General features: G+C 39.1%; 1 protein-coding gene across 4 annotated transcripts in view; it reads left to right on the forward strand.

The window, feature by feature from the left end:
* FNIP2 (folliculin interacting protein 2) overlaps window positions 1–15,252 on the forward strand; it is a 50,117-nt gene extending 34,865 nt beyond the window's left edge. For all 4 annotated transcript variants that reach the window (XM_059470303.1, XM_059470304.1, XM_059470306.1 and 1 more), the window contains 5 exons: window positions 2,569–3,877; window positions 4,666–4,822; window positions 6,551–6,751; window positions 10,030–10,145; window positions 11,386–15,252. In XM_059470303.1, the coding sequence (XP_059326286.1) occupies window positions 2,569–3,877; window positions 4,666–4,822; window positions 6,551–6,751; window positions 10,030–10,145; window positions 11,386–11,464 (1,862 nt within the window). In that variant the 3' untranslated portion in view covers window positions 11,465–15,252. The remainder of the gene's footprint in view (window positions 1–2,568; window positions 3,878–4,665; window positions 4,823–6,550; window positions 6,752–10,029; window positions 10,146–11,385) is intronic.
* Window positions 15,253–20,896: the final 5,644 nt, after the last annotated feature.

Raw genomic sequence — 20,896 nt, forward strand, 5'->3', positions numbered from 1 at the left:
CACACGTGCACACTGAGGCAATGATGTGACTTAACTCTGTGATGCTGGTGCTGTCTCTTCCTGATTGTCTCAGGTTTCTTTTTCTCAGTAACCTCTATGAAGATTTGCTCCTTTGGCCATGTAGTTGTCATGAATTGTTTCCTGGTTTAAGATGTCATTTAAACATTGTGCAGAGGTTAGGCTGAAGGGGAAATTAGAAGTGTGTTCATGGTGTTGAGGACGGAGCCAGGCCTGGAGTTAGAAGAACCAGCTGGACTGGAGGCGTAAGCTCAGTAGTAGCTCTTGTGGTCGCTCCCAGGAGTCACCACTGGTGACTAGTCAAGAGTCTGTTTCTCTTTTTGTCCTGCCAAGTTCTCAGTGCCTGAACTCAAAATGCTCTCTGATTTTGTTTCATTCTTATAAAGCCCAAAAAGCTGTTACCGTTGTGGTTGCAAAAGCTGATTGTGAAAGGGAGATGTTGCCCTCTGCTGGTCCTCTTCTTTAGGAAGAGGGAAGAAAAACAAAAAGTCAAGTCTTGGTGCTTAAAAATGGAAATGACAGGATTTTGATGTACCTGTCTTCTCACCTTCAGACCTGTTTTTTCATTACATATTAAATATCAACTGCAATTACTAATACAATTGTAAGTCCCTCACTTACTAATACAATTGTAAGTCCCTCTGTCATGAGGACATGCTGTCTCTTAAACACCAGCTTCAATCTAATGGTATTAAGAAGTATTAGGGCTTCTTGGGGATCATGATTTTGACTTGTACTGTCTTATTAGTATTTATATAAAAGCCAATTGTGCAAATGAACGTGAAGCTTGAATCTGATTTCCATAGCGACTGTGCTCAACTCAGAAGTAAAACAATATATTCCAGTTTCATTTCAATATTGCTTGTCCTTGTGACCTACCAGCCTTTTAGATTAATTGAGGAGTCTGAAGCCCACTTTTGGTTCCTTAGGAATGAATTTGCTGGCTTGTTAGGATCTGGGCTTGGTTGCAAGGGTGTCCCTAACTGAAGGAGAATAGCACCCCTGATGTTACCTGCCACCCAGGAGCCTCTCCAGTACGTTACTGGCATCATGGGAAATGGCAGGTCTTAGCAGGGGAGACAGTAAGAGCCATGGAATTATGGTCTCATTGATCCTTATTTTGTAGGAATGGAGTTGGGAGCCTTATTCCTTCTATGTTCTGTGTAATGAGGAGGAGGCTGGACATAAATGTGCTCTTGGGGGTTTTTTTTTGCTATGTTAGTGTTGAAACCAGATCCCCCCTTGCCCTTGGAAGAAGTCTTTCTGAAGCTCTGTTTGTAACTCTTAATGTAGTGTTGCTTCTTGAGGTCTAGTACAAAATCCCGATGGCAAGCTCTGTCCAGAACAAAATTTGAGCAGCCTAGAGGAAGGATTTAGTACCTGAAAGCAGTCTGATAGATCAGCAGGTAGCTGATCAAGCCTCAGGGTAGAGAAGCCTGCTTTGCACACTTCAGGTAGCTGCAGAAAGTTGTTTGCTGGCTGTCTCCCGTGTGCTGGTGAGACCAGACATTGATTGGTTAACCAAAGACAACTTAGTGAGTGTGCTCTGATGGGTGTCATGTGAAGACAACTGGGGTAACTCATCCTAGGAATAGACATTTCTTTGAGTAAGCTGATCTTTTACCAATAGGGCATGTGAGCATTCTTTTATTGGCTATCTATGTTTACTTCTCGCAGAACTCTGGAGTAGGAGCCCTTTAGCTAATAGGTGATTATAAGCAGCTAGAAGATAATTGCCACTCTCCCAAAGAAATATGTTGAGAGTAGGATATGTACAACCTTAGTTCTGGTAAAAAAGCGGTTATTCAGGATAAATAGCAAATAAGTCATTCTTTGGGGGACTCAGATGATGATGATGTAGTAGTTGCCTACCTTTCATATTGCAGTTGTATTTCGATTTTCTGCATCTTCACTCCCCCTGCCAAAGTTAAATGCTCATGTGAGTGAGGTTGGCTCCCACATACACAGCACATGCCTTGCTCAATAAGGTAGTTATGTGCCTCTTTTTTCTGAACCTCGTTTATTAAGCTAATATTTATTTATTTTTTTCTTTTTTGATATCTTAGTCCTGAAAAACATAATTAAGATTTTATTTGTGTAAAAATGCCTGTGTTTAACAGAGAGTCACTGCACTAACACAGAAAGACTTTGATGTGAAAGAAAATTAGTTAAAAAATAGAAAATAATATAGCTGGCTTCAGAGTTTTGCTGGACCTACATTCTTCTTTGCCCTCTCTTGTGTCAGTTTCCAGGTGATAATGTCTTGTAAGCAGAGTGTAAACTAAATCTTAGCGCCTCTTAACAGAAAGAAAATGAGTAATAGCAGCTGATTCCTCACAAAAGCCCTTCTGGACAAAAGCCAGGTGTAAGAAGCATTAGGTGACTTCTTTTGTTGCTCTTTGTTTTAAAGTTTTATGAATTCACTGTGGAAGAAATTAACTGTCTAATGGTGTCCATAGTAAGTACTGTTTCAAACTGTGTTTAACTTGAACAGTAAAAGTTACATCACAATGCAACATAAACTTGTGAAATTTTTGCTTTCCTGTGCAGGTGATCTCTACGGTGCCATAGGCTCTCCAGTTAGACTGACTCGGACTGTGATTGTTGGGAAGCGCAAGGAGCTGGTGCAGCGCTTGCTCTACGTTCTAACTTACTTCATCCGCTGCTCTGAGCTGCAGGAAAATCAGCTGACCTGGAGTGAGAAGGCTGGCGAGGGAGAGCAGGTGCTAAATGGAAGCAAGATCACAACTGCGCTAGAAAAGGGAGAGGTAGAGGAATCTGATTATGTGGTTGTCACTGTTAAAAATGACCCTGCTCTTGTGCCTCCAATCCTACCTCCAAAGAATGACGGAAGTAAGAACAACAGTACTGCAGAGTGGGTGCATGAACCAGAAAGCACTCAGGCTGTCCCAGTCTCTTCAAAAGAAAAGAGGGAAGCAATAGAAAAGGCAAGTCAGACCTCTGAAACATCTGTTGACTGTCTAACTGGCAATTTCTGTAAAGGAGCAGCTGATGGTAAGAAAAGAACTGTCACTGATACAGGAATTATATCCTACCACTCTGAAGAATCATCTAAATTAGAGGATGTAATGGATACAAAGAAGAACAAGAACCAGAATGAGAGAAAAGTGGAGAAGGAGTTTTCTAGTAGGTCATGTGCTGTACCTTGTCCTGAAAGGTCTGGCCACAGGAGTTCACACTTAGAAAAGGTCACGTTTCAGATTGGAAGTTCAGCATCACCAGAGTCAGACTTAGAAACTCATAGAAGAGAAATGGAAGAAAATCTGAAGGCATTAATTAAACATCCAGAGGTGATACATTGTGCCTCAAGTTCCACAAGTCTGACTGTGGATACTTCTCAGAATCAAGACAGTTGTGAAGCTGCCTTTATCAGTAAACGTAATGTTTGTTATGCACAAATCCCACCGTGTGAGGAGAAGGAAAGTATACTTAACCAACATATGGAAAGTAAAGAAACTGAAGTGAATTTAATTAATTCAATATCTAGTGAAATGCTTTTGCCCACAGATAACATAGAAACTGTAAAATTGCCAAACATGAAAGAAAATAGAACTTTATGCTCTGGCAATCTGGAGAACTATTCTTCTGACTGTGTAGAAGCAGATTCTACTGTCAAACAGGATTCCTCTAAAGTAGGTGCTAAAGATGTCCCCTATGGGGATTCTGGAAGGAAAACCTCCTTCAGAGTTGAAGGGGACATTCCAAGGAACGAGAGTTCAGACAGTGCTCTTGGAGCTAGTGATGAAGAAGGTGACTGTTGTATCCCTGATGAAGTGCATCATGATAACATCAGCAAACGGCTTGAGGAATTTGCAGAAGTGGAACTTCCTTTGCCAAGGTAAAGAAGTCTGATTAATTTAGAACTAAATGAAGTCAAAAGCTGTAGCTACTTTGGACTTGTTTAAAGTTTCAAGTCTGAAGTCTTCTGGGAACCTGACTAAGTTCCTTGCAAACAAATCAGTAGCAGACAGTGATGTAGTTAGTTAGAATTCTTGTAAGCAGATTTGGCAGAAAGGAAACATAGCAGATTTAATAAAGTTTTATAACAAAGGTATATATCAAATGCCTAAAAAAGGTGATCAAACTTTATATGTAAGCTGACTGAAACATTTAGTGTAGACATGTAGATAGAACATCTGAGGACAAGCAAAACTTTACTTAAAAAGATAACTGTTTAGATTTGACATAATTCTTAAATGAAATACAAATTTGGAATAAATATGGGCACGCTGTTTGAAAATTCTTGAGCATTCCAGGTGCATATGGAGTTTGATGGTGCTTGAGGTCAGTTTCTAGACTTACCTTCAGCAAGAGAATTGAAGAAAACTCGAATTCAGCAAAACTGTAAGCTGCACAACATGGAGCCCATATATCCCACAAACTCCAGTGCATATAAATTTTCTTATGTGCAAGTTTGAGGAAATCAATACATGGTTAAATTTTAGCTTTTAAAATTCTTGTTTCAAGGAGCAGCAGTAGATGTTTACTGGTGTGGACATTTATGTATACTTGTAGTACAACTGTTGATTAATATTTGCAGTAGAAAGAGAGACTTTGCATTCATGTAAAATCTGAATGCAGGTTGTCAAGCAAGAGTCTTACCTGCTTTGTATTTCTGTATTTCAGGTCAAATACCATCAGCAGTCAATGTGTGAAAAACTTTGGAAGATCACTTCTGGGTGGTTACTGTCATACATATATACCTGATCTAGTGCTGCATGGAATAAATAATGATGAAAAACTCAAGCAGTGTCTACTAGCAGATCTACTTCATGCAATGCATGTGAGTTCAAGTGCTGAGTCAGAGTTGTGATATTACTGAAATCTACAGAAGTAGGTTATTTCAGTAGGTGACTTTTTTTACTTACCTGTTCTGAACAGCCACAACTGCCATGTCTGCCTTTTTGAAAGATGTAAGCCCTTAATTTACTATATGCAATGCTTTTTCATGCAAAAATCATGTGCTTTCCTTTATTACTTTCAAGGCTTCTCTTCCAATATTAACACAAGGAAGATTGTTTGCAACTTCAAGTTACAAACAAGGAAAATAACCCTTGAGCTGCTTCTCTTTTCCATCACAATAGCAGACAAAATTACCTGCATTTCAGAAAAATTATATGCAAGTTGAAACATCTTATTTTGCTACTTAGTGGCATGTGTTGCAGGTGAGGTAAAGTCATGTTGAGGCCTGTGTGATGCTAGTCTGTAGCAGAAATGACTGACTACAGAAGATAGTTGTATATAGATAAGAAATTTGCTGTGTTTTTTCTCCACTGTAAGTTCTCCTACATTATAAAATTTATAACTAAGCTTTCACTGGAATAACTGTGTGACCTCAGTGTGCAACTTAAAATTCTTATCTAGTAATTGTCAGCAGCTTCTCTCTGTAGCAAGAATGATTCTGCTGGCATGACTGCATTTATTATCCAGAGCAGTGAGGTGTGTGTCTGTCTGTTCCTTAAGGAACATCGGATTGGTCTGGTGTGATAGCGTGGCTCTTCTTTGGTGGATGACAAGTGGGCCATGAGCTTGCTCAGCTCTTGCTGCCAGGAGAGCCAGTGCTCTCCTGGTGTGCCTAGCAAGAGCCTTCTAGCTGGTCAGGGGAGGTGAACCTGCCCCTTTGCTCAGCTCTAGTGAGGTCACATCTGGAGTGCTGTGTCCACTCCGGGGCTCCACAGGTCAAGAAGGATGAGGAGCTACTGGAGAGAGTCCAGTGGAGAGCCCCAAAGATCATTAGGGATCTGGAACATCTCTCTTCTCAGAGGAGACTAGACTGAGAGGGGATCTCATTGGTGCATATTAATATCCTAAAGGCAGGTGTCAAGAGAGTGGTGCTCAGCAACACGACAAGGAGCAATGGCCATAAACTAAAGCACAGGAAGTTCCACCTCAGGAAGTTCCACCTTCTGAGGAATAACTTTATGTTGAGGGTGGCAGAGCACTGGAGCCAGCTGCTCAGGGAGGTCATGGAATCTCCCTCTCTAGAGACATTCAAAACCTGCCTGGCCATGTTCCTGTGTCACCTGCTCTAGGGGACACTGCCTTGGCAAGGAGTTGGATTAGAGGATCTCCAGAGGGTCCCTCCTCCTTGCTTTTCTGTTATACCCTTCTTGGTTGTGCATAGTAAAATCCCTCACCTGTCTCTGAAACATTGAATGTACTTTCACCATACTGGATCAGTGTAATTATTACACTCTTCATTTTGAAAGAAACTAATCTCTTCAGGGTAGGGGGAATACATGAAGAAAAATAAAATTGAGTAGTGATTTTCAGGCACTAATGAAAATCAAATGTCTCAATCAAATTGGCAGATGCAGTGCTGCTGAATGCTGAATGTAAATCTTGTCACTGTCTTGTCATTTTTTGAGATGCCTTTGGTCCCCTAATGGACAAAAAAATGCATTGAATCACTTCCTTATTTGCTACATCAGTGTGTAAAAGTAGAATATCAAACTGAGCTGTGGAAATGTATATGAAAGTATCACATAATTGTATCTTGTTTCTGTTGCAGCATCCAGTGCTAGATGAGCCCATAGCAGAAGCTGTCTGCATTATTGCAGACACAGATAAATGGAATGTACAAGTAGCTACAAGCCAGAGGAAGATGATGGACAGTGTGAAGTTAGGCAAGGATGTTCTGGTTTCGAGTCAAGTATCCAGTCTGTTGCAGTCTATTTTACAGCTTTACAAACTGAACGTCCCAGCTGACTTTGTAAGTATTTCTTTATTGAAGGCTGAAGCTAATGGAAATTGCTTAGCTCAGATAGCAAGCGTAGAGTTCTGTAACTGTGTTGCAATATCAATGAACTAAAGCCTGATATAGTGCAGAGCTGTTACAACATATTGAAAAGAATCCATGCTACAGTCCAGTAATGGATACCAATGGGAACCAAGTTGGTTCTGGCAAACAACTTCCTATTCTTGGAGTTTCTATTCAACTCTGTCATGTTGCATACTCCCTATGCCACAGCATCCTTTCCTGTCCTCATTTGTAGTGGAGTTCATCAGAGCAAATCAGTAATGCTGATTTTGCTGATTACAACGAAATTACCCCCAAGTCTGACTGCAATAACTATAGTTCAATTTTTAGCACATGATTATTGGTGAGGGGAGATGGAGGGGTTTGTCAGTAGTCACCCCTTTTCTAATAAGCAGAATTGATTTGTCCTTCAGCAGATGGTTTGAGAAATTCTCTAGGAGTCTTGTGTAATGACTGTGCCAGCAGATGGAAGAGAAAGATAGAGCTAAACACTAACAACTCAAAATAGTATTGGCACTGTTTTGGGTTAAATTGGTGGTATTGATTACACTAAGTTCTTCAGGTCAAATACTAGGCAAAATATGTGGGTACATTTTTGAGTGTTTTCTCTGGATTCTTCTGGGCATTGAAAAATACACAACTGTGGTTGAAATTGTATCTTAACACTTGCACAGTCACACCTTAAATCCTGGCTTTTTTAAACTGAGTAGTTGATTTTGCAACTGAAGTGTTCTTTCCAGTGTTTCCTTAGGATTTGTGTATGCAGTTTCTATAGGCCTTGTGTGGTTTGGGAGGTGTCTGGAGGCAGAATGATTTTCAGGGGTTTTTATTTCCTTTTTCTTACAAAAAGGAACTGTGAAGTGACAGTGCTAGTTGTTTGTAAATTTTTTATCATTTGTGTTAGAAATACTTTGATCCTTCTGTCAGGAGATTTTGCAACTCTGCTAAAATAACATCAGTGCGTGGAAGCCAAGTGTTCCTAAACTCTAGGAGAAGTATGACATTCCCACAGTAGTACTTCTATTGATTTAAATTTGGATAGAAACATATGTATTGATGTACTCATATCAATCAGAAATGACCACAGTGCAGTATGTTTGAAGCTTCCTTTAGGAGTGCAAATCTCTTTACATGCAGTTACTGTTCAGATGAGTAAGTATTTTTGCAGTTTTGTGGTACCAACAAAAAACAACTCAATTTGAGACCAGATGAAAAACAAGTGGTGATATCTTTATTTTACCACTTCAGACTGATAGTTGTGCTGCAGAAAGCTTTGCAGTATGTCCTGGTGAGAGCAAAGTGCTGATTGCAACTGCTGCATTTTAGCAAAAGTTTTACCTGCATCTTTAAGCTCAGTTTAAGCTACTCTTCTATTTTTAGAAGTTACTTGACTTTTTTTCCATTTGGTTGATGAGAAAAACTGCAGAGGATGCTAATATATAAGAAAACAAAACTTGTGGACACTGAACAAGATGGGTTAATGTACCGAGCCTGTGGGCAGAAACATCTTTTGATTCTTTGCTGGTGTTCAGAAGGAGCAGATCATATGATGTAAACAACCCTTCTTTTAAAATAATGTGGAATTCTTCCTTACTTGCTCCCTCATAACTTAAAAAAAAAAATCCATAATCCTTAACACAAATACTGGAATTGAAACAGATTGAAATGCTACTTTGTGAATCAGCTGCATGCCCCCCATAACCACTGAGAAAGTGCTCGTAGACTTTTTGCATGAGGGTTACCTGTAATGGAAAAGATAAGAGTGCTTGCTTCCCTTTTGGCCAGAATCAGAAGTGTTATGATTAGAATGACTTGAGTGAAAATTTGCTTGAAGCAAATTCATCAAACTGTTGTCTAAAACCTTCTGCCTTTCCTCCATTGGTGGCAGTGATTTTACTCTACTACCATGAAAACACATTTTTTAAAATGCCTCTTTATTTTCCATTATTAAGACTCGATATTAGCTCATTGAAAGAATAATTAAACATCTTCATCGTGCTTCAGATGATCAGAAAAATACATCTTAGGCTGCCTACAAGCTTGAGTCTTTTTTTTCTCATTAGTTTTTTAATTAACAAAAGTGGTCTCACCAGGTCTCACGTCTAATACTTAGGGTTTTCATTCAGCTCCAGCACATGGGATGATGGCCTGAAGCTATTTGCTGCTACTGTTTCTAATTGCTGTCTGTGCCTGCTGGATGATTATATGTTTGATAATGTGAGGTTCTGTATTGCTTCCTGCTTTCATCTCCTGATTTCAGAGAGCTGACCTAATTTAACTTTTTTGAAGTGGTCATCCCTGTGAAAAGAAGGAATATATCAAATTGAATGTACCTTTGTCCTACAACAAAATACCTGATAAGACTTCCTACCTACTCAGCTTGTGAAGACATGCTGCCTGCTGACCTTGTCTTGCCAGAATAACCCCTCTCTCTCCTTGAAGCCAAGGTTCATCTGCTCTCTTGTAGTTGGTATATGAGAAATTGCCATGAATCACATGACTGTATTTAAAAATAAAATGCATTTCTAGCATTCCACTACTGGACGTGGAATGATTAAGCTGATATTTCAATTTGAACTATTACCTTTTGGCAATCAGCATCAAATGTTTAAGCAATTTTAAACTAGAAGTACTTAGGAATTATGAAAACAAATGCCTAAAATGGATTTGTAACTTAGTTGCTACAGAAAAGCAGTCAGCAAAAGAGTTATAATTCTGTTACCAGTAAGGTACTGGTGTCTTCCACATCTTGAGTCTTAGTTTCTTGAATGGCGCTAGAGCCTTAGAGCTAGAATGATCATTTTAGAAACTGTTGTTTAAACTAAGTCTTTCAGAAAAATAGTACTAACTTACAACAAAGGCATCTTGATCCAAGAATACTGCCTTAATTCTTAGTAAGATATCTTGAGTTGTTTTGAACCTCATTAAAACTGTTTAAGTTGGCAGAAATGCAGTGGTGTGAGTGGAAATAGAGGTGCAGTTTATGCAACAAAATTGCTGCCCAGGAGAGCTGGAATACCCCAGTTCTATCAGGGGTTTCCTCTTTGTGGAGTAGTGTAACTTTTTTTAAGTTTATAGCACAATTGTAATAAATCCAATTGCATCTTCTAGATTTTGGAGTGGAGGCTTAGTTTATCTTCTGAGGTAGAAGGTAAAGCGATGTGCTTAGATTTCTGTAATATTTGCATGTGGTTGCAAAAGTTGTTCTGAGCTTTGTGGTCTGTTTGCAGTGCATAATGCATCTTGAGGACAGACTGCAAGAGATGTATCTCAAAAGCAAAATGCTTTCAGAATATCTGCGAGGACATACAAGAGTGCATGTAAAAGAACTAGGAATTGTATTGGGGTGAGTATTGCAGGTACCAGTCTTAAGCAATGGCAAAAGCTGGGGCAATTATTTTTCCTTTTCTTCTGAGTGTTGACAGCTTGTTCTCATGAGAATTTGCTTCATATTTAACACTTCTCTTTCATGGGCCTAATAAGTTGCAAAAAGGGCTCTACTGACCTATCTCAAAATCAGGAGAAGACATTTATACAGCAACAACAAAATACTTGTCATTTTTAAATCTTCAGAATTCAGAGAGTTTGGATTTTGGTCATTAGTGAGTTATCCAAGCATTCGTATGCACTCTCTTCTGTTGTGATCTCCTTAATGAGAGCTTCATCCCAACAAATACTTTGGAATTTTTGGAATGAAAAGGGTGCATTTGTACTTAAGTGACAAGAGGGTCTCAAAGATCAGGTGTAGAAAAATAAACAGGTGTCCTGTTCAGCAGCTGTCTTCTAATAATAGTACTTGATTGGCATATAACCTTTAGGGAGCTGCCTGCTGACAGCAGAAAAGGGGGAAGAAGTAAATACACTTTCTCAAGATGTTTTTTAACACTGTAGCTTAAATCTAACTTATCTTTTTCCAGACTGTTCGAGATTTCATACTCAGAAATGCAGTTGTAAATAGTGAAACAGTGAAATAAGCACTTTTCTCTCTGTGTGTGTATGTGTTAAATATATATAAATATATACATGCATCCTGGCTTCTGAGCCGCTTTGCATTTGGAAGTAGTTGGAAACTGACCATTGCACTTGAGAGACATTCCTTGAACTATTATTGCATAATATTAAATTCAAATTTTGGTCTTTTTTTTTGTAAGAAAGTGCTACTATGTAGCAAACTGAGTTATATTCAAAACCTGAAATGCATAATCTTCCATAAGCTGATACTTAGTACTTTGTTAAACTGGGTTTATTGGAGCCTACTCACTGGTAAGACTACAAGCTGAGGCTTAGGGTTTAGCAAATACATAAAAGATCTTTTATTTAAACCAGAAAAGATTATATAGCGCAGAATGTAATGCTGCTTGCTATCTTTTGATTTAAGTGCTAATGTACTTCTTGGTTTTAAGCATTATTTACTTACCTTTAGTGGTAGTACATAATTATTGACAGTAAATAATAATTAAACTATGAACTTAGTAATGGCAAGACGCAGTTTCTTTAAAGTGGATGAAAAGTATCATCTTGTATTTCTCTTGTGAAAATGACTGTATATTATTTTAAAGGCTGTCTTTTTTTTTTTTAATTTCTAGGATTGAATCCAATGACTTGCCTTTGTTGGCTGCTATAGCAAGTACTCATTCCCCATATGTTGCTCAAATACTCTTATAAATTAAATTCTCAGGATAGTCATTCCCTTAAAGTACAGTTATGAAAATGGGAATGTTGAATGAAGAACAGAGGTGCCAAACACTGGTAAAGGGGAGCACTGATGAAAGCAGGTGATGACTGTACATTCTGCCACCTTCGATCCTGATTTCAGCCGGATGTTTTATCGGAGGACTTCAGTTTACATAACACAAAAGGCATTCAGGTTTTTCTTACAATCTCACTTCTGACTTAAATCAAGAGACTGCATCCTTGCATTTTATTTTTATTCAAAGGACAAAAGTTAACACTATGTGGCAGACCGGGTGCTGCCATCCAAAACGCTGCTCAAAACCATGAAGTACCAGTTAAAAGAACAAGTGGGTTAGAATGGATTTTGTAATACTATGCTTGTGAGTGTGGTGTGGTGTATGTCTCTTTGCTGGGGAGGAGGAGGAGGAGTAGCTGTTAACTCTGTATATAGCATTCCTATACAAAAGTGTATTTGGTGGGATGTGATTTTCTTGCAGAACATACGTGTGTTTTTGTATAGTAGAAGTGATGGGCTCAGAACAAGGAGCTTGGATTCAGCAGCCAGATGTCATGTGGGAATGGAGGTGTGCATGAGCTTGATGTGACTTTTCCATTTAACGACAAGAGGTTGAGAGCTGTGGCTGCTTCTGTTTTAATGAGGAGGCATTCTAATGGGCCCATGGCTGCAAGTGGAATGGAATGGACTTCCGAGAGAGGGATTTTGTGGGAAAGCCTTATGGAACTTCTGCTACAAGTTTACATTTGTTGCTGATGCAACTTCAGTAACTGTTGATTTGCTGTATGACTGTGGTCCTGAGAACTAAACATGTCTTGGTGTCATCAAGTATTGCTATCTCCAAGGAGTATGAATTTGGAAAACTTGTGAACGATGCCAGTGCTATGAGCATGTGTCCGTGTGCACATACACCAAACAATTGGCACAAACTGAAGACAATCGTATTGGGGAAATACAAGATATCAAACAACCCCCACCAAACCTTTAGTCAAAACTATTACTTTTTTCCAGCTATGAGTTGTCACTCTGAGTAGGAATAGAACAGGAACGTTGTTTGAAGTAAAATGAAATATGGGGGCAAACCCCAGTATTTGATATTACTCTGAATGTTTGCAATTACCCTTTTTGGTTCTACAGAAATCTTGAACTATCATCCAGGTGCCTTTCCTTACTAGATTATCTACTCTGACACCAGAAACTACTTCTCCACTAGTTGATACTGGCCTTTGGTGTTTCTAGAAAGCAAAATAAAATTTTGTACTTCACTGTTTTCACGTGGTTGATTAAAATGAATGTAAAAAATACCTTTTTTTGCATAAAGCACTGTTAAGCGGGATATGAAACTATGGACCAGACTGAGGAGAGAACAAAGGATCAGAACACGCTCAAATGGAAAACTCAATGTTGGACTGTTCCGTTGTGAGCCACTGTGAATACAGTGTCTGAAACTGTCATCTTGCAAGCAAATTTCTGGCAACACAATTGCTTGAAAATAGTGAATTCTAAAAAGAAACTCCTGGTCACCAGTTGTGAGTTCTCCTTGTTGGTGGTTACAGATTTTTAACACTGAAGGGACACACTTTTATTAAAAGTGTTTTTATTTCCTACTACCTTGATGTTTGGACTTTTCTACAGTTAACTTTCAATTATTTGAAATAATGAAATGTGCTTATTGTGAATTGTTTAAATGTGATGGGGTTTTATTAACCTTGTGTTGCTTTTTGAGGGAAATAGGTAGACTGGCCTACTGTGAAAAGAGGTTGTTTCCACGTGGAGGGATACTTAATATTCCGATACAACACTTCTTAAGCTGTTCCTTCTATGCTGGTTTTCTGACCTGACATTCCAAATATTTCTTTTATTGCTTTTCATATTTCTCCCTAGTGTTCTGCCTAAAAAGGCTAAAATCTTTCTATGGTTCAGGTTTTTTTCTCCTGCTTTATAGCTAAGCAAACTTTTCATATCTTTGGTCTGTGAATCCTATCTGCTGGAAAGTAAATTTACCTCTGCATATGGCTTTTAGCAGATACCACTTTCTGTTTCACAAGGTTAAAACAAGGAGCGAACCATAGAGCAAGTCACGTATTCCTAAACTGCCCTCTTGGTGGAGAATGTGTGTGTGCATGTGTAAGACTATGAAACTGCTTCTCTGAGTGTATATAGAAATCGTCTTGTACTTTCTATATTTCATGTCACTCTTAAATAGTAGCTGACATCATTTAAAGTCAGTCCAGTTCTTTTGAAGTGGGGTTTTATCTGAACAGACTCTGACAGTTCTTCAAAGAAATATATGCTAACTTAAAGATGTGCTTTTGTTGTCACAGGGTTTACTAAAGAGGATGGAGATCTGCAGGCATTTAAGTGATTTCAACATTAATACCATAATCAATAATAGACCTGATTTTACCACATCAAGTGTTTAAAAGAAAATAAATCTGCCTTTGGGCAAGACATCAGTTAACTTTATGGTGGCATGTGAGCTGATGGTCAAAAGCACTTGAATTTTCTTCAGCCCAGGCTAAAACTTTATAGTTCTTGCTGCTTTCTCTAACATTTTGCTGCTCTTCAGAAATTACTCGTTGAACTATTTTATTCTCAGTTTTAGTTTTGGGGGAAAGAAAATTCAAAATGAAAGCCCTTTATTACCTTTAAAAGGCTTTAGACTAATGAAAGCTAATTACATATTTCCCCTCCACCAAATGTACTACCTCAGTTGACAGGATTCCACTTTCTAGGGCTTTTTTTTGACTCGAAGTCTTTAACTTGTTTTTGGTAGCATCTTGATGTTCATGTAAATTGGTGTGGCATGACAGGGCAGTAAGTATTTACAGATGTGTTTTTTAGACATTTTTAGGGCATGTTTCTGGTTTTACTTTAATAGGATGAAAAGTGATATGAATGTACAGCTGTGTTGAAAATTGATAATGTAGCTTAATTTTCAAATATTCCAAAGTTGTTTTTATCAGTATTATGTAGGTTTTTGTAAACTTAAAAACATATTTTCTTGGTTAGGTGGGAGTGCACAGTCTTTCCAAAATCCCACATAAATGCAGTTTACACACTGAAATTTAAAGAATGTATGCTGTTTTCAGGCAAGACTAAACATAGGGGAGGAATGAACAGCTAAATTGTAGAATTTAATTGAAATGAATTCTTGAACCCCAAACAATACCAAGATTGGAACATTTTAATTTAAGTGAGGTACACTCTGAACTAGTCTATACAACTGTCTTTTGCTCCCAAAAAACTAATAGACACTGATTCTGCAATTCACATTTCTGATGGCATCTTCCAAAATTTTAGATTGATTTTCCCCACTCCATATTATAAGCATCTTTGATCTTAAAGTCAAAGCCTCTTTTCAGATGCATCAAATTCTTGTATATAAGGTTTATGCAAAACGATCACTTACCCTTCAAGGAACTTCTACTTCAATAAAAGGACCCAAATAAAAATCAAGTCTGAACTACTGAATTTAGTCTAGACAATTTCCTTCTTCTTCTTCTTTTTTTTTTTTTTTTGGGGGGGGGAGGGGGGAAGGGTGGGGGATTTGAGGTCAAATGAGGTAATTTGACATACATGGCAAGTTTTCCATAGTAGAAAAATGTGTGTTGCTATTGCATGTTTGGAGAACATAGGCTTTTTTAGGAATGACTGAACACCAATGTCAAACTACATGTTTTTTTCTTATAGTTGTTTATGTACACTATCTTTTTGGTCAATTTCTTTGCGGCATTTGGTGCAATAAACTTTCTGAAATCAACGTAAGTGGTATTTGGTATCTTCCTTTTTAAAGCTTCTGAAATAGCTGTTGTTGTTGTAGCTGAGGTCTAACAGCTCATGGACTTTTAGATAACCCTTCAGCAAAGTAAGTAACTCTTTTAAGAGGTGTCTAACAGGAAGGCTGCACAAAATTTGGAACTTGGTTGGTTATCCTTGGAAATTTTACCCCACTTACATGTAAACAGGAGCTCTTACGGAGTGAAAAATATGGGCAAAAAAGAGTGGAAAATTAAGATAGTGACTGTTGGAATAGGTGGTGCAGAGGTTTCACAGGTGTGTTCTCTTTAGTTCTTTCCATAAGCATTTGAGCTAGCTGAAAAATGTGTTGCTATTAGGTAATAAATTAAGTTTCTAAAATTGCTCAACTGAACAGGGGTGAGTGACCCCTCATGTCTACTAAATTATGAAATGGTTAATGCATTTGGTCTGATTTAGTTTCAAATACAGAGGTTTTTGATTTCTCTTAGATCTTCCATGACCTGACTTTCTATTTAGTATTGTGAAGCTTATTGGAAAATCCTTATTTAGAAATAAAAGCAGAAAGGAGATGAGATGATCAACTGTATTTGTGCTTCTTTGAGCAGGTCTGAATTAGTATGATTTGTAGGATCTAAGCATTTCTTACTTATAGACTGAAATGCTTGCTTGTGGGTCAGGCTACCAAGGATTGGAAGTAAGAAAAAAGCCAAGGAGTTTTGGCATCAAGGACTTGATAGTGAGGAGAAAATCTAGTAAAGTGAATGCTCCACTCCCTGATCTCTTTGATACTTATGAGCCATTGGACTGTCTTAGTGATTTGTGCAGTTCACCAACCTGTTTTTCCATCCAGGTCTTGTAAGACTCCATGAAACTCCTCTGCTCTGATTTCACTATTTTAAAAAAAATTGTAGTTAAGCTGTTGCTCATACCAGCTGGTTGAATTTCTTTTTAAAGGGCACTTAGCCAGTTTCTCAGAATCCAAATGTTCAGGATGGTGGCAGATTAAGAAGAGGGAGGTGCAGAGGCCAGGAGACAGTAAATAGCCAAGCGCTGGGAAGGGGTGGAGTTCTGAATTAATGAATACTTACGAGATATGGCTGAGAGGGTGGCCAAAGAGCTTTTAGAACTGAGCTGCAAAGGGGAAAATAATACCTAGATTTGAAAAATCCTCAAACTCTGAAGTCAGATTCTGTGATTTGTTCCAAAGACATGACTAGATTTAATACGAATGTTTATAGTGAACAAGCAACTGAACTGTTTTCCTGCTTATGTAAGTGGCAAGGAAGATCACAGATCTGATGGAGGAGTTCTCCTCATATGTAAAAATGGTTTCAAGGCTACAGCAGTAAACATGAACTATATTCCGAAGTAACTAAGTCTTGTGCCAAAATTCTGACAGTCTTTCTCCCTACTTGTCTCTCTTTTTGAAAAAGTTATATAGCAAAGCTTTCTGCACATCATCTGTGCACCATATCCTTTGGTTTTCTATACTTACATCTTTGAAGAGGTCAATCAGGACTAAACATACAAAACAGGTTTTTGGATATAAAGAACACGAAGCCAAGTCACAAACCACGAGACTGTGACTTGTGTAAGGCTTCTGATCCCATATAAAATTAGCTTAAGTGGACACATGCTAGTAACCCACATGCTGGAAAATTACTCTTATAATAGTTGCAGTCAGTTGTCTGTCTGGCACAATCCCAAAGCTAAAACAGTTTAAGCAGTGCAAGTAGAGTAGCACTTTGTCTTGAAATCCTAAGGTCAACACATGGCTGAAGGGCTTAGGAGTGACAGTCAAGTACTCAAATATAATCTCATAAACTGGATTTTTTTTTCCATTTGGAGCTTCAAAAGAGATTCCACTGTGATCTGACAAAATGATGTTTGAGAGAGAGAAGACTTCCATTAGGAATGAGTTTCTCACCAAGGAATAAAGCTCCCTCTCCAATGGACAGAGAAATGGTCACGTTTGTGGAAATACAAAGTGATGCTTAGGTCTGCTTGGGATCTTCCCAGGGTGGGTTTGTGTGTTCTGATAAGAGTGCCATAGTGTCAGGGGCTGGGGTATTTTGGCTCACAAAAACGTTTTGCCTTCTGTTGGATTGAATTCCAACCCTGCATATAACAAAATTGTTTCAAGTATGTTTGTAATGTTACCATTTTAGCTCTCTTTTGCTACCTCATCTCTTTTTCCCTAGGCAAAAGGAGACTGAGGAGTTATTCTTTTCTATGTGCCATGTGGATGTTATAATTTTTCATTTTCTACAGTATTACATCACTTTTTCCTTTTTTGTTTTTTTAAGATCTGCAGAAGTCCTGTTAGCCTCAAAATGGACAAATCTAAAACTGTTAGCTTTGAAAAATACAGGGGAATGTATTTTGTTGAATTAGTTGTGTCATTCTGTACAACATGTAACTTTTTTGACTTTGAAACACAACTGATCTGAAAGCAGTGTGAAATTAAAAATCATGATTCCAAACCATTCCATCAGCTCCTCCTGCCCTCTTTAAGGCACTGACTCATATAAGGACACTGCAGTCAGAATGCAAGTGCTTTAATTCTGTAAAGGTTTGTATTTAATTTGGAAATTATGCCTTAACTTTTGATTTAGGGAGCAGAGCTTCCTGGGCTGCTTGCATCATTGCAGCCCGTTCACTATGTGGGTGAAGAGAAGCCTAGTTCTGCATTGTGGTCCTGTTGGTCAGGAATGTTGGGAGCAGGCTGCCTGATGGGGGGGATAAAACAAAAATGGAATTAGCTCTGAGAGAAAGCTAACTTTTTTCCTTTGCCCTTTTGTCACTGCAATTACACTTCTGGCAGTCTCCTGTCACAGTCTGATGTCCCTAGTGTGGAAAGGGTCACTGAGCCCCAAGGCTGGTTGAGCAGGGTTCCCTGGATGCTGAGCCGCTGCCATTGCCAGAGCCATGGAGTGAGCTGTGCCAGGACAGCTGGGACATAACCACCAGAGTTCCAGGTGAGTTTGTCAGGCCTCTGGTATTCAAACCATTTGTGTTACACGGAGCCACGGCTGCACCCCAAAGACAGGCAGCTGCCTCTGGTTTGCTGTGTGCCATTTTCTTCCCACAAGAATGCAGTAGCCTCTCCTGTTGCTCAGGAGTGGATAAACACCACAAGCAGAAGATGCAAAGCCCATTTGTAATGTTGCTAAATAAATTCTGAGTCTCTCAGGTAGTTTGTTGGCTGCTGGGAGTGGCTGAAGGAGTAGCAGTGCATTATTACATGTTTGAATTAAATAAGATCTGGTGGCTTCCCAAGTGCAAGTGCTGATGCTCTTGATATGAAGGCAAGCTGGTAATTAGAGAATGCTGTTCTTGTCTTCTCAAGGCTTCCTGTCCTGAGCCTTGTGATGTTTAGACTGTATTGCTGCAAAGGATCTAATTAACTAGTTCATCCCTGGGATCATCCCTTTACAGGGGAGCTGGCTTTCTTCCACCCTGCCTTGCTTCACTTCAAATTAGTATTCTCTCTTTCTTCTAAATATATAAAGCTTTTTTGGCATGTCTATTTTTGTGGCCAGCAACTGCTCTGCCATCCCTAAAAAAGAGCTGGTATGGACTTTGTGATGAGTGCTGAGATTTTAGATCTTGGTTTAGTTGGAGAGCTAAGAGCTGAATGGTCCCACCCAGGAGGAAAGGCTCTTGAAGGAGAGCTCCATGGGAATTGCTGTCCCACTGAATCCAAGCAGCAATCTGCACCTGCAGTTCGTCTCACTGCCTGTTGCTGAGTGTTGCTAAGTGCCATTCTTTTCTTAACAACTGGGGACTGTGTTAAAAAGAACAAAGATGTTAATGGTCTGGGGTGAAGTCACTGCAGCACCAGCCTGCCCTTTGCCCTGTGACAATTCCAATAGTTTGATGATGGTTGGCTGCCACAGTGCACACTGCTGCCCTTCTTTGAGCTGTGATGCAGAGCTGGGTTGCATTGTAGCTGAGGTTGAAACATGACTGTGAACTTTACAGCCTGCTGGACTTGCTCAAGTTAAATGCAGTTTTATGTAGTCTGTGATGATGTATAGCACAGAGCATCCTGATTGCACAGCTTGTCAGTGTAGCACAGGGCTTTGCAGTAGTAGTGAGATCATCTCTGGATGTGCTAAACATGTTTCTGCTCACCCTGTAACACATCTTTATCTCATGCTGGGTTAACCACACTGATTAACCATTCCTAATTCTTGACTAAGCTTGACTGGTGGCAGGTTGGGAATTTTCACCCTGTGTCTGTGGCTCATCATTAAATCAGCTCCTGCTTGTTTTCTCAGCATTCTGGTAATTACCACTGTTCATTACAGAAGGATGGAGCAATTGGCCAAAGGTATGCAGGGATACTGTGTCAAAGGTTAGTATCTGATCTTCTGAGTCCTCAAATAATGACTTCATCATCAAACAGTCCTACTGGCCGAGCTGGGCTGGGGGCATGCATACACCTCCCTTTTCCCTTCCTGGCAATTGCTTTAAAGAGTCATAGACACCATGACTGGCATTTAGACAAATCTTTTGTGAAATTTAAAAAGAGAAAATGTGTGCTCGTTCTTATACACTGTGTGCAATTACAATTCTGCCTGTAAGGCTAGTTTTAGCTAAAATATCTGCCACGTGGATGCTGCCAAATAAGTGTATTTTCTTTTCTGAACACCTGCTTCTTTGCTGTTATGCATCTTTATTTTTTGCTTTAGATGCATGACTTATGTGGGAAAAAGTAACTCATGACAAGCAGCTGAGCAACACGTAAGGAGACATAGCAGGAGTCAGTAATCAGCCAAGGGAAGCACTAGTTTTCAGAAAAATAAAAGCAGAAGTGAAAGATCAAAGTCTCTTGAGCGAATTCCTTGTTTGAGGCAGTGGGAAGGTGTTACAGGCAAGCCTGTGGATCATACAAGATGTTAACTTACTGCTTCACAGAAACAGCTAGTTTTTACACATTGGCATGAAGGTATCTGTGATGATGCTGTGCTGTGGCAATGCAGCATGTTTATACCTGCCCATTTTAATATAGAGAAGAGTGATTCAATGCAGTTTTTCTTGGGATTAGCTATATGGGCTGAAATATTGCAGCCAGTGTTACAGCTTTTAGCTATGTGAAAGAATAGGAGCAGGAGGCAGCATAAAATTAAGCAAAAAAGTAAAAAATATGGTACAGAGTCATACGTGCCATTTGACTCTGTGCGACTGTCTGAGTTCCTGATTCAGTGTTGGTGCTGTTTGTTTTAACCCATGTGGTAGGAATCCAAAGATAAAAAGCAACCATGACCAGACAAGATGTGACTGTCATTCTCTAAGGGGATAAATTGCCATGGCAATCCTGGCTGTTGTTGTTGGGAGATGGCTGATTTTGGGCAGCTGTTGGGTAGTTGGAGATGGTGAATCCCCTTGGGGATAAGGTGCCTTTTGGATAATTAGACAAGCGTGCAAACTGCCTCAAAACAAAGGACATTAAATTATTTCTTCCTGCTGCTTGAGATGAAGTAATGGCTCTTGTAAAAGTGAATGCCTGAGAGGCAGCACCAGTTTCTGAAGGATAGCAAATGCCAAACCCAGTTGGAGCCTCAATTTTCCCCCCATGTCAAGGGGAAGGAATGCAAGGTTTGACAGCAAAAGAAGGCTGCTTGCTATAAGAATAGTAT

The sequence above is a fragment of the Ammospiza nelsoni genome, chromosome 4 (assembly GCF_027579445.1).
Source record: "Ammospiza nelsoni isolate bAmmNel1 chromosome 4, bAmmNel1.pri, whole genome shotgun sequence".
Lineage (NCBI taxonomy): Eukaryota > Metazoa > Chordata > Aves > Passeriformes > Passerellidae > Ammospiza > Ammospiza nelsoni.